A 16156-nucleotide genomic window follows, 5' to 3' on the forward strand; every position below is an offset into this window, starting at 1 on the left:
TTGCCTGCCAGCACATGGCCAGTGCCTGTAGCTGCACTCAAAATGGCCACCAGCCACATGGCATGTCCCTCCCCATGAACACCCCCAAAAATCGAAAAACACTGCAAAATCAGCACAATCCCATTCCATCCATGATGTTTAAATTCAAGACAGCCCACAGAAAGACTAGGCCCCATGCACCACTCACTACCCCTGGTCAAGGCCCCAACAACAGGTCAAAAATCGAAAAACACAAAATTTTACAAAAAAAAAAAAAAGAAAAACACAGAAAAATCAGCACAATCCCAATTCATCTATGGCCTCCATGATGTTTAAATTCAAGACAACCCACAGAAAGAATCAGTCCACCCACCACTGAGTACCCCTGGGAAAAGGCCCCAAAACAGCAAAAAAATCGAAAATCCCAAAATTTTAGTTGCAGCAACTGTAATGCCCCAAACAAACTTACTTGTAAAATTTCTAATCCAACAGTGATCCAAAGAAAGTCAAAAAGGCCTCAAATCCAAAGATCCAGCAGCATCCACAAAAGGTAATCCTTCCAGGTCCACATCCGAATGAAAAGTGACCAGGAGATGGACAAAGCACTGGGAGGAGCCTGCTGAACAGGAACAGGAAGTTGAAGACTATGGGGCACTTCCTTCCTCCCACCCCCCTGCCCCCCTCCCCAAAATGGACTCCTCGCTAAAAAAGTGCAGGCAAATGTCAAACTAAGGAGTTATTCACATAAAAATCATCATTTCTAGAAGGTTTATGCTGCTTGCTGGTGGATTTCTTGTGCAGAATTGCAAATTTATATTTTCGCGCGCCGCATCTCAAATCTCGCAATTTGCGAAGTACCGCGAGACGTGATCTCGCCGTACTCGCGTTGACAAACTCTCGCTGGCAAGCCGCGATGACGTAATCGCGCTCGCCAATTCCCGCGGGATCACACAGCAAGATCCAAAATGGCGCAGCACTCGCAAACTATCGAAAAAAACAACTCGGCAAACGATGATAAACGCCGCGCGCCGCAAAAATTGTATCACCAACGCCGCGCGCCGCCAAAAAAATCCGCTGCGTGCGAATTTGCGGATTTTGCGGGAAATCCGCAAATCTCGCGGATTGCGGATTTCCCGAAAATCCGCAAAATCCGCGAGCGGAACGGATTTTCCGCCCACGCTTAATGCCACCTTAGGAAGAAAAGATGCCTAAGTCTGGTGTACTACCTTATCTGGAAAGGTCAGCAGGTAAGGATGCTTTGATGAAAGCACCAGTAGTTCGCTGATTCTCGTGGCCGAGGTTATTGCCACCAAAAAAGATGTCTTAATGGTGAGCAACCACAGAGGGCAGTTGTGCAGCGTCTCAAAAGGTGCACACATCAAGAAGGTGAGCACCAATTTAAGGTCCCACTGTGTCATGATAAAAGGTGAAGGAGGAAACAAATGGGTTAGCCCCTTCAAAAATCTCTGCACAATTGGAGATTTGAACAAAGATGGCTGATCAGGCAGTCGAAGAAAAGAAGTAAGGGCCAAGGGTAGCCCTCCAACGTACCCAGAGCAGAGCCATGCCGGGCCAAAAAAAGTATGAAGAGTAGGACTTCGGATAATGAAGCATATATAGGGTCAACAGACCGATCTGTACAGTATTTACAAAATGTGTTCCATCGGCCTCAGACTTCAGGAGGCATGTCAAAAGCTGTCAACTTTGCAGCTCAATCAGCACGCAAGGAGGCAGAGAGTGGACAGGTTTGGTGGAGGACCAACACCTGCAGATGCAACAGAATAGCCTCCTGAAGGGGCAGCCTGACCGGAGGCTCGATGTTCATGTCCAGAAGCTTGGGATACCACACTCGCTGTGCCCAGTCTGGAGCCACAAGAATGAGTTGTGCCCGGTCGCTTCTGATCTTCTTGAGCACTCTGGGCAGAGGTGGTATGGCGTAAAGGCATATAGGAGGCCTGAGCTCCACTCACGATGAAAACGGTCGCCTAGCGAGTGCTGCCTTGGAAACTTCAACACGCAATACAGCTGACATTGCACGTTCTCTTTGTAGCCAAAGAGATCTAACTAAGGCTCTCCCCAACACTGAAAGATACCTTGTGCTACCACCGGATGGAGACGCCATTCGTTTTCTGCAATGCACCTTCGGCTTAGCTCGTCCACCCTGGCGTTCAGAGGACCGGCCAGGTGTTGAACCATCAAGGAAATGCCCTGATGTTTCAGCCAAGTCTAGAGATGTAGTGCCTCTTGACAGAGGGTGCACGACCCCACCCCACCCTGTTTGGTGCAGTACCACATGGTGGAAGTGTTGTCTGAACACTTGAACGAGACCTCCCTATACAGATGGCAAAAAGGCTTTTATTGCCAGACGGATCACCCAAACCTCCAGCAGGTTGAAATGGAGCTTGGTTTCCGCCAGAGACCAGAGTACCCTGATTTCCACCTCCCCCAGATGGCCATGCCAGCCCTGAAGAGACATGTCCGTCACTACTGTGAGATCTGGGTGAGGTGTCTGCTGTTGAACCACTTGCGGTCCGTCAGCAACCACTGCAGTTCTTTTGCAATTCCCTCTGAAACCTGGACCAGGTCGGCGAGATTTCCTCAATGCTGTGTCCATTGGAACTCCAAGTCCCACTGCAGAGCCTGCATGTGCTACCGTGCATGCATCACTAGCAGGATGCAGGAAGCCATGGGACCCAACAGCCTCCGAGTCGATCTCACCGGAACCCAGGATAAAGGCTGAAACATTGGTATTGTAGACTGAATATCCTGGACCCGCATATTCGGGAGGATAAGCTTGAAAATGTACTGTGTCCACAAGGACCGCAATGCAAAGAAGCGACTGAGAGGGAGTCAGGTTTGACGTTGGCAGGTTGATAGTGAATGCAAGAGGTTTGCCGTCATCTGGAGGAGGGAAACAACAGCTTGGGGCGAGCCCGCTTTCAACAACCAGACGTCGAGATAGGGGAAGAGTGGGACCCCAGATCTCCGCAGATGAGATGCGACCACCGCCATCACTTTTGTGAACACCTGAGGGGCACTAGTGAGGCCAAAGAGAAGCATCGTGACGTGCTTGTGGCCTACCATGAATCGCAGGTAGCGACGATGGGCAGGCAAGATGGGTACATGATAGGCATCCTGCAAGTCCAGCACTACCATCCAGTCTCATGGGTCCAGGGCAGACAGGGTGGAGAAGTGTGGCTCACTGGTTAGAGGAGGCAGACCTGGAAGCAGAGGTCAGCCCGCGACCAGGGTTCAATTCCCAGCTCGGTGGGGTCTTGAGTCCTAAAAATGTCCATGGACTTGACAATTCTCGCTCCGGTGCCTACTCGATTCATGGGTTCACACTCTGCGACTCTGGGCAATAGCTTGCTTAATCTCCACAACGGCCCCTCGGGGCGGTACACCTGGCTTTCACCTTGCGGATACCCTGCCGGGGTTATCTCACAGGGGAATACCAGGACGGGTTCCCTAAGCAAGCGCTTAGAAACCGCTTGGTGATTTGCGCTATATAAATTCCTGTACATTTACATTTACAGGACCTGAGCAAGGTAGAGCATTTTGAATTTCTCCTTCTTGAGGAAGAAGGTGAGGGTACTGAGATCTAGGATAGGACTAAGGCCTTTGTTCTTCTTGGGGACCAGGAAGTAGCAGGAGTAGCAACCACTGCCTACTTTGGAGGCATACAAGTGGGGGTTGTCTAAAAAGGGAGGGAGTAGCCCCTCCGGACTAATTTAAGCATCCACCTGCCCGATGTGATTGTGTGCCAGTGTCGGAAGTGATGGCGTAATCTGCCACCAACTGGCCGAGAGTGTTCCTGGAGGATTGGACTAGGAAGGTTTTGTGGTCGAGGAGGGGATGGTGGCTTGGCTCGACCTCTGGTTCCCGGACCCACGAGGCCAGGGTCAGCTGCCTCTATGGCCCACAGAGGTTGCTGAACTTGCAGGCCCTCTGGCCAGAATAGGGTTGGCACAGCTGGTAGCCCGTTCTATAGCCACGAAAGGAGCGAAAGCTGGATGAAGCCCTGGAGGGCGTAGTGAGGCCCAAGGACTTGGCAGTGGTCCACGAGTCCTTGAAAAGCTCAAGGGCAGTATCCACCTTGTCTCCAAAGAGACAGGAGCCATCAAAGGGCATGTCCATGAGGTTGGCTGGGACATACCCTGAAAAAAACAGATGTTCTCAACCAAGCCACTGTTGTGGAAATCGATCTACCTAGTGAGTCCGCTGTGTCCAAGCCACATCAGATGGCAAACTTAGCTGTGTCTCTCTCATCGGATATAGCTTGGGAGAGTAGAGCCCGGTCCTCAAATGAGACTCTGGGTACCACCTGCGCAATCGTATCCCATAGAGAATGGGAGTAATGGTCCAAGAGCCATGCGGTGTTCACCGACCGCAGCGCTAGACTGGTGGAAGAAAAAAGCTTCTTCCCTAAGTTTTCCAGCCTCTTGGATTCCCTGTCCAGAGGTGCAAAAGGGAATGCGCCTCAGGATGTGGAAGCTTGGATGACCAAGCTTTGGGGATGTGGTGGGTGGTGAGGAAAAGTAGGTCCCCTGGTGTGGGCGATTGCACTATTCATAAAAGCCCCTGTGCTGGGTTTTGATCATATCCCCAGAAGGACGCCTGTCAAGGCCTCTTTGAAAGGCAGTAGGGGTTCGGAGCTCAAACCGCAGGGTGCAGGACCTCCGTCAAGACGTTGTCTTGACAGCCACTGTAGGAAGCTCCACAGCCCTATGCACCACCATGGCAAAAGTTGCTCCCTCCTCTGTAGCCAGGGTAGGAAGGGAAAGCATGCCAGAATCTGGGGAGGTGTCCAAACCACTGGCATCCCCCAATTCCTCATACCAGTTCAGAACTTACTGAGGAAGAATTTCTAAGGTATCCAACTCCCCCTCCGAATCCTCTTTCTCCATTCCTACCCCTTCAAAATAGGCCAGAAAAAACTGCATGGAGCCGTACTGCTCCGTCGGCGCCAGTCTCAGCAGATGCCCAACGGGCTCCACGTCATCAGGAATAAGGATCAGGAAGACGCTGCCGGTCGGCGCTGGTGCAACAGAGGACCTCGGCGCTGGACGGGATGCCGGGGACGGTCGCTGTGGAGGTGCAACCAGCGTCAGTCCGGACCTCGGAACGGGTTCGCTCGGAGGCTGTGGAGCTGGGGTTGGAGCCGCTGGCACGGGAACCATGGGGGCCCCCCCATCATCTGAGTCTGTGGGGCTCAAAGGCGCGCCAGCAGGCTCAGGCTGCCCAAATATGACACACAAAGTGTCATAAAATTCTTTGAGTTGGGCAGGTGTCGCTCTCGGCCCCGCAAATGGAGGGAAACGCGGAGCCAACCTAGGTATCTGCTCCACGGAGTGCGGCCTTGATCGCACGCTTCGACTTCTTGTGCTTTTTGTGGTGCCTCTTAACCGACTTCAACGACTTCGTCGACGAGGATTTCAAATTGCCAGAGCGGTGCTTGGACCTTCCTCTCGACTGAGACTGAGATCGAGACCGGAGAGGCGACCTCTGTGGTGCCGGATGTCGGGCAATGAGAAGCTTTAGGGACTGCTCCCTCAAAGCTTTCGATACCATGGCACAGTAGTCGGAGCACGACTTGGAGTCGTGGTCGCGCTGAAGACACCACAGACATCCCAAATGGGGGTCCATACCGACATAGCGTGGTGACAGGCACCACATGGCTTGAACCCAGAGGTCTTCTTACTTGACATCCTAACACAGCAACGGAGTCGACAAAAGTCCAAAACAAAAAGTCTGTCAAAAAGTGACGGGGTAGCTCTCTTCAAAGGATCAGCGCTGGCTGGCCGGGAAAGAAAAGAACTGATGTCAGTTCACGGGAGTAGGGGTTATATTGACAACGTGGACGTCACAATGACGCTGACAATGTCACGCAGAGTGGACCGACGTCACCTACTGGCACGCAGGGATACTGCTACGAAAAATCTTCCGGATCCAGCTTGACGCCTGGAAGTTCAAAGGTAAGGAAACTGCAGCTATACAATTATATCCGGGTTGGAGATTTTAACATTTGTAAGTGCAGATATTCAGGAACGAGTGTATTTGGATTCACTGGCATTTTAGGGAATAATCAACACCATTTCCCTCATGACAGCTATGGGGAAAGGCTAAATGAGCTCTTATGTAAATATAACCTTAAAGTTTTAGTATTCCATGGGGAAGAGGGCGAAATATCAAAACGCACTTTTCAAGGTACCAAATATAGTGGTAGCTGGGAAAAATAGTATCAGCATAAAATGGACAGGGATAAATGAAGATATCATGTTGCAAAAGGTGGTTAAAGACAACTGAGAAAGCTTCTCTATCTGCATTGACATAAATTCCTCTCCCGACATGGTTGTGGCCGCGTTTGATCAGATTACAATGGCGATTGCCTCTAACCTATGAAAAGACAGTTCTGCTAATAAGAGGCAGACAAAAGGATGGTTTGATCATGATTGTACCTGGGATAAAAAAGAACAAAAAAAAGCCCTACAAACAAATCCCAGAAATAGGCTAGAAAATTAGCGACTCAGATTAATATACCATCAGGCATTAAAGCGAAGGAAGAAAGAGGTACAAGAGCAGGCTTGATCCAACCACAACCAGGTGGCGGACACAAGGGACTCCACATTATTTTGGAAGGTGGTAAACTCACCGATGTGGAAAGAACAAGACCCTATAATCGAAACCGTCATCGCCCAATGTGATTAGCTTACAAAGTTCTGTGGAATTTTTTAACATATGAACTAATAACATAGGAGAGTCAGCCTCTAAAGCCCCCATAGCTTAACAACAGATCGGGCTAGAGGAGGTAATATTGGCAACCAATACAATTAAACATGGTAAAGCCCCGGGCCCCGTGATGCTATGGGCAACTATACTAACTCAGGTCTGCAAGGAAGTCACTAAAGGCTGCACACTAATGCATGGACAGACAGCATAATCATCCAAATATTTGCAAAAGGCCATAGGGGGGAAGCGAGATGCTACCATCCCATATCCCTTCTAGACTCATCAGTGAAGATCATGGGGCGAAGAGTCCTTAGGAGATTGGAGGCGCGGGCCACTGATAATAATATCCTGACAGAAACTCAAAATGGCTTTAGAGGGGAGATGGGGATGGTAGAAAAGTGCATTAATTTGAACTTACTTATTGGTAAATACACGCTGGCCAAGGAGGAACATATCCATTGATGCTTTGCAGACCTGAGCTCTGCTTTCGATTGTGTACACCGCGCTGAATTGTGGGAAACAATACCGATATGGGCGCCCCAGATGACATTGTTTCATTTCTATCACAGCTTTATGCAAGACTAACATCTAGAGTAAGGTATGGGAGGGAGGGTGAAGGCACCCCAAGCTTTAATGTGTCCAGGGGAATCAGACAGGGCTGTGTCATTGAACCCCTCCTTTTTCCATTTTACATTATTGGGATAGACAGAACCCTCCAAAGACTGAATACTGACGCCCTTAAAGTAGGCTCTGGCCCAATCCCTCTGCTCCTGTTTGCTGACGATGCCGTCTTAATATCAATGACTGCAAATGGTCTACAACAACTGACTGAAGCTTTCGCCTCATACATGGAGCAAAGAGACCTAAAATTAAACCTGACTAAGACGTTTGTGATGGTTGAGGACAGGGTAGGGCTAAGAACAAGATTCATCGTGTGAGGGAACATAAGCTGACTGAAGTCCAAAGTTTCTCCTATCTAGGCATTCTATTCTCCTATAATAGTAACTGGGCCACTCATATAGACCAGACAAGACTTAAACAAATCCAAACCATGGAGGCTATTTATAGATTCAATAATAAGAAATGTAGCAGACCTATATGTGATATGCTTAAAGTATATGGCAGCAAATACTCATCAGTAGTAACTTATGGTTTGGTAGTGTGGGGCAATGCAAGTGTAAATAATTTCCAAACTTGTAAACATTATTTTTTTGCCACATGTTGGCTGTACCATGGTCTACCTCTCTATATCTCCTACGCAAGGAATTTGATGCACCATATGTCGCTGATTTAATACAAGTCGGAGCTCTATGTTCCTGGCATAATATCTGGTGTAAGTAGGGATCAAAGTTTACTAGGGATATAATTAAGGACTGTTTAGCATTGGAACATTTCAATAAAATCCCATGGCTAGCGTATATGGGTAAGCTACTGAAAGAAATTGACAAAGATAAAACCCGTAGGAATACTGCAATAGAGTAAAAATGAAATAACAAAGATTTATATGGAGAAACAACGTCAAGAAAGAGCTTGTAGAGAAGAGAAAAAAATAAGTGTGTCAAGATACATGACTAGTATTGTCTGGTCTACCTGTATACCTAGTCAAAGCTACAAATATTCAAGACAGATTTTACTTGACTAGGGTACGACTGGGCACAATCCATGAATTGGTGGCATTCTCAAAACACGGAAAAGGGCAGAAAATAATTTACAGATGTCCATGTGATGGGAAAACAACTCAGTCCACGAAGCACTTTATGCTGTTCTGCAAGTTTTATTGAGATATTAGGCAAACATTTTTAAGGCCAATTTTTATGGCAAATAGGTTACTTACCTGTAACTGAGGTTATCCAGTATTGGTATCTTGCATAGATTAACATGCCTGAATCATTCCCTGTCGTCGAGATGGGAGTCCCGTTCACCGTGGGATTTCCATCTCAACAACGGGGAATGATTCAGGCATGTGAATCTATGAAAGATACCCCAATACTGGATAAGAAAACACGTTACTTACCTGTAACTGCGGTTATCCAGTATTGGTATCTTTCATAGATTCACATGCCTGAATCATTCCCCGTTGTCGAGATGGAAGCCCCACGGTGAAAGAGACTCCCATCTCAACGACGGGGAATGATTCAGGCATGTGACTCCATGAAAGATATTCCAATACTGGATAAACTCTTCTTCTGTAAGGATGTCATGAATTTTTTATGTATCCTTGATAATGAATTAGCATGTCGAGCCGCTGCAGGATACATAACGTGGGCTATAAAAAGAAGGTAATCCCTTGTATTTTTGGATAATCTAGTTTATGAAGATGACTGGAAGATGATGTTAGTTTGATAATATTTGTAATTCTGCAAAAGTAAGATGTGTTTTATTAATGGAGTTTGCAACAATCTATTGAATGAGTTTTTAAACTGTAACGCATGGCATCATGTAAAAAAATAGTTTTTTATTGTAAGACATATTTTATACTATGACTTTTATGGATCGATAAAAAGATTCTGAATAAAGTTATTTTGGTTTTGTTTACCTATATTGAGACATAGAGAAGTATAGGGGGTTGGGAGTAACACAAATGAACTCCTATATCGAAACCCAGTCACTGTGTTGATTAGGTTTTTATTGTCTGCGTGATCATTCATATGACTAAATTAGGGTTGAAACATATTGACCTTCAGCTACCTCAGATAACCACTTCTGGTAGGCGGTACCACATATTAACATAGGCAGTAGGACTCAGTCATTAAAATATTTCTGCAGAGGACCCCTGCCCTATTTTTATCCCACTCTTTCACATATTTACTTAAAACACAGCAACCTACAACTTTACCAACACTACCACACTTCACCAGAAGGCTTATAAAAAGATCTCCCGTAAAGAGCTCCCATTGCGGGTGCCAGTCAGGCATTGCAGCGCCCACCCGACTTGGAGCAAAAGCCCAATGATGAAGCGTGACACCTATCCAGGTGTGTGAGGGCATTTGGTCCTACAGAGTAACTCTCCCTGCAGGCTCTGTGGAACTTAACTGACCTATGCAGACAAATCTTTACTTACTAGAAACTGAATACCCAGGTGATCATGATTATGAATTCTTGAACCATGGCTGAGAAATAAGAGTAATCGTTCTAACATGAGGGAGAAGAGGGGTTCACATGTTTTCTCTTCCCAAAGTGTGGGTCTGGGCAGAAGAGGGAAAGGCTGGTGATTTCAAGAGGACACATTGCATGTCAAGGGCTCCCCTCACCTTTCCTCCGACAAGTCCCAAGCGAGGGCCTTCCACGTAGTACTCTGCCACTCTTTGCCACTCTTCTAGACTATCCTCGGTTCGAGGAGGAAGCATGACCACACTATCCTTCACATGGGTGTCCAACAGCGCAGAGACAGGAATTCCTTCATGGAAAAGGCTGCATTCACAAACACATTTGAGAAAAACCTTGTTTCAGTATTAATCTTGTATATCAAGTGGAATGTACAGATTCAGTCAAAATTACACCTTTTTTGCACAGCATTTGTACAAGCACATCCTAAATCCATTCAATCATTTACATTTTATGAGAGCCCCAGAAGTCACTAGTGGTGACTGAGCTCCAATGCGCTTGCAAAGTGACCTGACTTGTCCGGGAACACATTGAGGGTCAGCAAAGTAGAAATAAATTACTTACCATTAGCTATCCTTCTCCAGCATTGATATCTTTTATAAATAAACATGTTGGAATTATTCCCGGACATTTAGCTGGTTCTATCAGTAATCAGAGTTAAAATACTAGGGCATATAAACACTCAACCAACACTGGTACAGAGGCAGACTATGTGAAGTTCATCCACATCAGGTTATAACAAGATCTTCAGAGATATATTGCCCCCTCCTCCCAAAGGCCCCACTGCACAGATTATCCAGGCAAGTAACGCAACATAAAGAACGTCAGAAGAGAAGGAGGCACCTCAAAAGTGAATCTATCAAAAATACTAATTCTGAAGAACTGTAGTTACTCCAGTAGTGGAACTGTCATAGATTCACATACTTTAATCATTCCCCGTCGTCATGACGTCCCTGGTACCTAAAATAGTAGTAGCAGTTTTAAATAATCATAATACAGTAATAGGTATAGACTACTGAGAGGCCTAGGCCTCTTAGTTTAATAACCTATCCTAGTCCTTATAAAGAAAAGGACCAAACGTTTGCCTCAACCAATCAGCAGTAATCTCCCTCTAGAACACTCCTGAAGGAAACTCAGAACCTCAGATTTTCTACCGCACGTTGCGCTAGGGAGTCTTGTCTGAGCTCTGCTCAGTTTTCTTATCAAGAAAAGAGAATTGTGGACTTTTTCAAAAGGAAAGTACAATTTTATATATATTTCTTAATATCATCTTCCTACTTTTGTGGGTCTTCAGTATATTTGGACTATGTCTGACAAGGCTAAGAAGGCTCTCTTCGGAGAATGAGCCACTTGCCTGAAGAAAAGACTTTATGTGGATGATCCCCACAATAATTACATTTACTGTCAATATTCATCTCATAAGGCGTCTGAATGCAAGATTTGACATACTTTTTCTAATAAGACCCTTAGAGACAGAGAAGAATGTCTTCTCATCTGGCTTAAGAAATTTAAAACTAATATCAGACCCTGTATCAGACTCCAAGAGTGACCAGTCTACATCTACAAGAGAGTCATCGCAGTCTGATAAAGAACCCGCTAAAAAGGAAGCCAAGGAGTCATTTTCTTTCAAAACCTTTATCCGGTTTGTCAATGACAACCATATAAGCATCTTATTAAAATACAAAACTATTTTTAACAGCCCACATTAGATTCTCAAATATTTGCTGGGTAACTTTATATACAACATAGGCAAATTATATTCGTGCAAAATCGCAGAAAAAGTGCCAGGTTCTAACAGTTTTACATTATGTGCAAATATTGCAATAAAATACCATATGCAATTAAATTACATTTCATGCAGATTTAGCAAAAGTGACAAGTGCTATCAATTTGACATTTGTGTGCAAATTTTGCAATAAAGTACCATATGCAATCAATTTACATTACGTGCAAATTTTGCAGAAAGTGCAATGTGCCACAAATACTAAGTTGCCAAGAAGTCTTCTCATGAGTCTTCCTCGGAGCGCAAAGGATCTCATAAAAAAGAACAGCCATGCAGGACTGTGGCTGAACCAAAAACAGCTCTGACAGAACTCAAACTGACTTTCAAAAAACCTACTTCTGAAATTCTGTCAGGAAGTTCTTATACAGTGAAGAAAAGTAATTCAGCGTGTTCGACGACAAGAGGATGCCTTTCTGACATGTCGACTACACTATGGCTATTTCATCGTCGTTGACGACCCTTACATTGTCGGCGCGAGGTCTAGTTTCATCAACCATCTCCTTGATATCTCACAAGGAGGCTGACACACCATCGACGAAGCTCTTGTAGAAGAAGATACCGTTGACGAGATCATCATCAACGTCGCCACCGTCAACGGAAAGTCGAGAACGCAATAAGGGTCGGCGAGGTCATCAAAGTCGACCAGTGTTCCACTGTCGACAGACTCATTGCCGTTGACGAAATTGAAGTCACTGGCGTCGACTTAGTCTCTACCGACGGCGACCCTGCGGGCATCGACGAAGTCTCCTCCGTCGTCAAAGTCATCTGTGGTTAATAACATCGCCTACGGCAGGTACAGTCAAGGCTGTAGAAGCGAAGACGCCGTCGTCAACGCAATCGTCGACACATCCGTCGACGCAATCATCGACGAAGATAACATCTTTAAAAATGACTATGCCAAAAAAGGTTCTGCATCAGAAATCATGCCTGAACACACCTCACCCAGCAAAATTACTCCTCTCTTACCCACACACCTTTTGGAGAAGGGAGATTCTGAGGATGAGGACGAAGGTCCCTTTGGGGTTGCATATAGCCCTTCAGAATTACATGTCAAGTGCCAACCAGACGATGATGAGGATGATGAAGACCAACATTACTATGCTCAAACTTATTTTACCCAACCTGAACAACATCATCAGTACTATGAGGAAATGGTTACAATGCTGTCTGCATTATTGAATGAGTTGCAGTTTATGCTGCCGGACTACAGACAGCGATTCCCGCCTTTGGACCCGTCTATTATGCCTCTTCCTCCTCCTGTAGCATCGCCAGTGATAGTTAGAGCTCCTACGATCCTTTCAGTGCCAAATACTCAACAATCTGTTCCTGCCCAGGAACCATGTTTCTTCTGAGGAGGAAGGGGACCTTCATGATACAGCTTCTGAATAGGGGAACTAGAAGATGTTTTCTCCCGCTTCACCTGTTCCTCCTCTGGTAGATTCCCAACCTGAGGATATTGGGGAATTTCTCAATCTGTTGGAGCGTGCTGCGAAAAGGTTTGCCATTCCAATGTCTTCCAAACAGGCGGACCTTTTTGTAAGTCACTGAGGGCTATTCCCATAATTGATTATCTTTGGGAGGAAGGAGTAGAATAAGGAAGAACCCAGCATCTGTGCCAGCGGAGCTCCCACGTCTAGATAAAAAGTATAAATCAACTGAGGACCCACAGTGAGCTTCACAGGACACCCAAAACCGGACTCAGTAGTAATGCAGGCCACTCAACACTGTTCGAAGAATCCTACAGTTTCCCATTCTGCACAACTGGACAAAGAGGGCAGACGTTTAGATTCTATTGGGAAAAGATTCTCATCAATGTCAGCTCGTACAGCATATTCCTTGGCGATTTTAGGGCTCTAAGATCACCAAATGTGGTCGGACATTGCTTCCTATATTGATCAATTGCCGGAAGATGTAAGAGGAGGTAAAAAAGACATTGCATGAAGGGGAAAGAACATCAAATGAGATTATAGACTCAGTGATGGATGTTGCCGTAACAGGATTCAGACGGGAAACAGCCACTACAACGCAGCCGTTTCCATGCATAACTTTAACCACGTCTGCGTTACAACGCATGCTTGGTTACCACGTATAGCCTTTACCACGCATTCTTTTACTATGAGATACGTAGTAAAGGCATGTGTGTTAAAGGCTATACGTAAAAAAGGAGGTTTGGGGGGTCTCCCCACACCCCCCGACAAAATTTGTGTGTTTCAAAAAGGGGGCTTCAGGGGTCTGCCCCCCCACCACAAAAAAAATTCACCTGTTTCCGTCGTTGTTGAAAGATGAGAAGGCAATCGGCGTCGTTATAGGAAACGGAAAGACACTTCCGCACCTTCTTTATGAGGTGCTACGCACCCCGGAAGAGCTTGAAGAGGAGAGGACGTGGAAAGGTAAGGGGGATTTCAGTTTTTTTTTTTTATGGAATGATGGGGTCGTGTCGCGCAGGGGTACATTTTAAGGGTTCCGTGGAGGGGTATTTAATAGAAGGGTTTGTGGGTGGGGGCAGAGGGTCGCACAAGGGTACAGGGAAGGGGTTTAATTAAAAAAAGAGAGTTGGAGGGGGAAAGACACAGGGGAGTAGTAAAAGGAATTAGGGCAGGGATCGGAGATAACCTATACAATGAAAATACCATTACAATGCATGATTTTACAATGAAAATCGTTGTAAAGGTATGAGTGGTAAAGACAATTTCATGGTAAAAGTTATGCGCTAATAGCATTTGCGTTGTAACACATAGTTAGTAAAGGCATGCATTGCAACGTAAAACAACCGATTCAGACAACTCGCTGGTTCAGCAGTTCTATGGAGACAGGGCTGGCTAATGGCTACCTCCTTTCGCCCTGAGCTCCAAAACAAAATATTGGAGCATGTAGAGGAAGCCCTTAAAACCATCAAGGCAGACACAGACACTGCCAAGACTTTGAGGACAATGCAGTTCCGGAAAACTTCCTTTCAGAGACCAAAGGTTAGAGGTCAACCTTCCTATAGAGGAGGGTTACCAGCAATATTGTTACCCGGCGTATTCTTCCATGTCACAGTCATACAGACCTCAGTTTAAACAAAGACAACCGCCTCAGACATCCTATGTCAGAGCAGATAGAGGAAAGACGTCAAGGGTTGGTAAGGATACTAGCCACCGCCAATAATGCATCTCCGGCTCTGGCTCCAAATCTAAGGTCACCAACCCAATTGTTTCAATCTCATCCTACCCGTCTGGGAGGCAACATTTCACACTTCCTCCACCAGTGGCAAGCTAATACTATGGACTAGTGGGTTCTGCACCTAGTTCAATTTGGACACCCTCTAGAATTTACTCAAACACCGCCTTCAACTCCCAAACAAGCCTCCCACCAAAACCATCTCCAGGCTCTTCAACAGGAGGTAAAGAGCATGCCATACAAAGGGGCAATAGAGAAAGTACCATTCTCAATCAGGGGCACATGTTTCTACTCCCGTTTCTGCTTAATCAAAAAGAAGTCAGGCAGTGGAGACAAATTATGGACCTTCAAAATCTCAATCTATATCTGAAAAACAATCTTTCAGAATGATAACAATACAAGAGGTACTAAAGCTCCTGAACCAGCTTGATTTCATGACAACAGTAGACCTCCAAGATGCCTATTTCCATGTGCCTATTCACCCAAAATACAGAAAATACTTAAGATTGGTGGTAGTCGAATGCCACTGCCAGTTCATAGTGCTCACATTTGGTCTCAAATCGGCGCCCAGGATTTTTACAAAGTGTCTTGCTCCAAATGCAGGATTTCTCAGACAGCGGCAACATCAAGTCTTCTCGTATGTGGACGACTGGCTTATCAAAGCCCCGTCCAAGCGAGAAAGTCCACAGAGGCCTGCACAGATCTTTCCAGAAGCTTGGGTCTGATTATAAATCTGCAAAAATCCAGTCAGAATCCGTCACAAAAGATTGTCTTCTTAGGAGTGCTACTTGACATGGTCGGTTTAAAAGCATACCTCAGCAACGATTCCTTGTTAAGGCAAATTCCATCAAAAGAAAAAAGTAAAATCACTTATTGGGATGACGTTGTCATGCATACCACTGATTCCGTTTTGTCGTCTCAGGATGCGGTCATACCAGGAGGAGCTGGACAGACAGTATGTGCAGTCGGTAGGTTCATTCGACGACATGGTCAGAGTAACTCCTCGTAAGGCCTTAGAGTGGTGTTTAGACACAGACCATCTGTCAGCAGGGATGCCCTTGCATCAGGAGGCCGCACCACTAGTGATCACAAAAGATGTGTCCTTAGAGGGAGGGAGAGCTTACCTACAAGAATTCCAAGTAAGCGGAAAGTGGCATCATGCTCAAACTCAATCTCACATAAATTTGTTAGAGTTGAAGGCTGTGTATCTGGCCCTCCAGGCGTTGCTGCCCAGGAAACAGACTTCATCAATGGTCCGAACGGACAATACCACAACAATGCACTATGTAAATAAACAAGGGGGGCACGAAATCTCGCCTTCTCTCTGAGGAAGCCCAAACGTTGTTGGAATAGGCCATAGACCACGAGATCTGCCTTTGAGCAGAACATTTTCCAGGGCAG

At 45.9% G+C, this 16156-nt stretch overlaps 1 protein-coding gene across 1 annotated transcript in view; it reads right to left on the reverse strand.

The window, feature by feature from the left end:
• The window catches only part of TTC6 (tetratricopeptide repeat domain 6), a 1229706-nt gene that overhangs the window by 1039401 nt on the left and 174149 nt on the right, over positions 1-16156 (reverse strand). Inside the window, exon 6 of the mRNA XM_086936916.1 lies at positions 9960-10119. Within this exon, the coding sequence (XP_086793042.1) occupies positions 9960-10119 (160 nt within the window). The remainder of the gene's footprint in view (positions 1-9959; positions 10120-16156) is intronic.

The sequence above is a fragment of the Lissotriton vulgaris genome, chromosome 9 (assembly GCF_964263255.1).
Source record: "Lissotriton vulgaris chromosome 9, aLisVul1.2, whole genome shotgun sequence".
NCBI classification, from domain to species: domain Eukaryota; kingdom Metazoa; phylum Chordata; class Amphibia; order Caudata; family Salamandridae; genus Lissotriton; species Lissotriton vulgaris.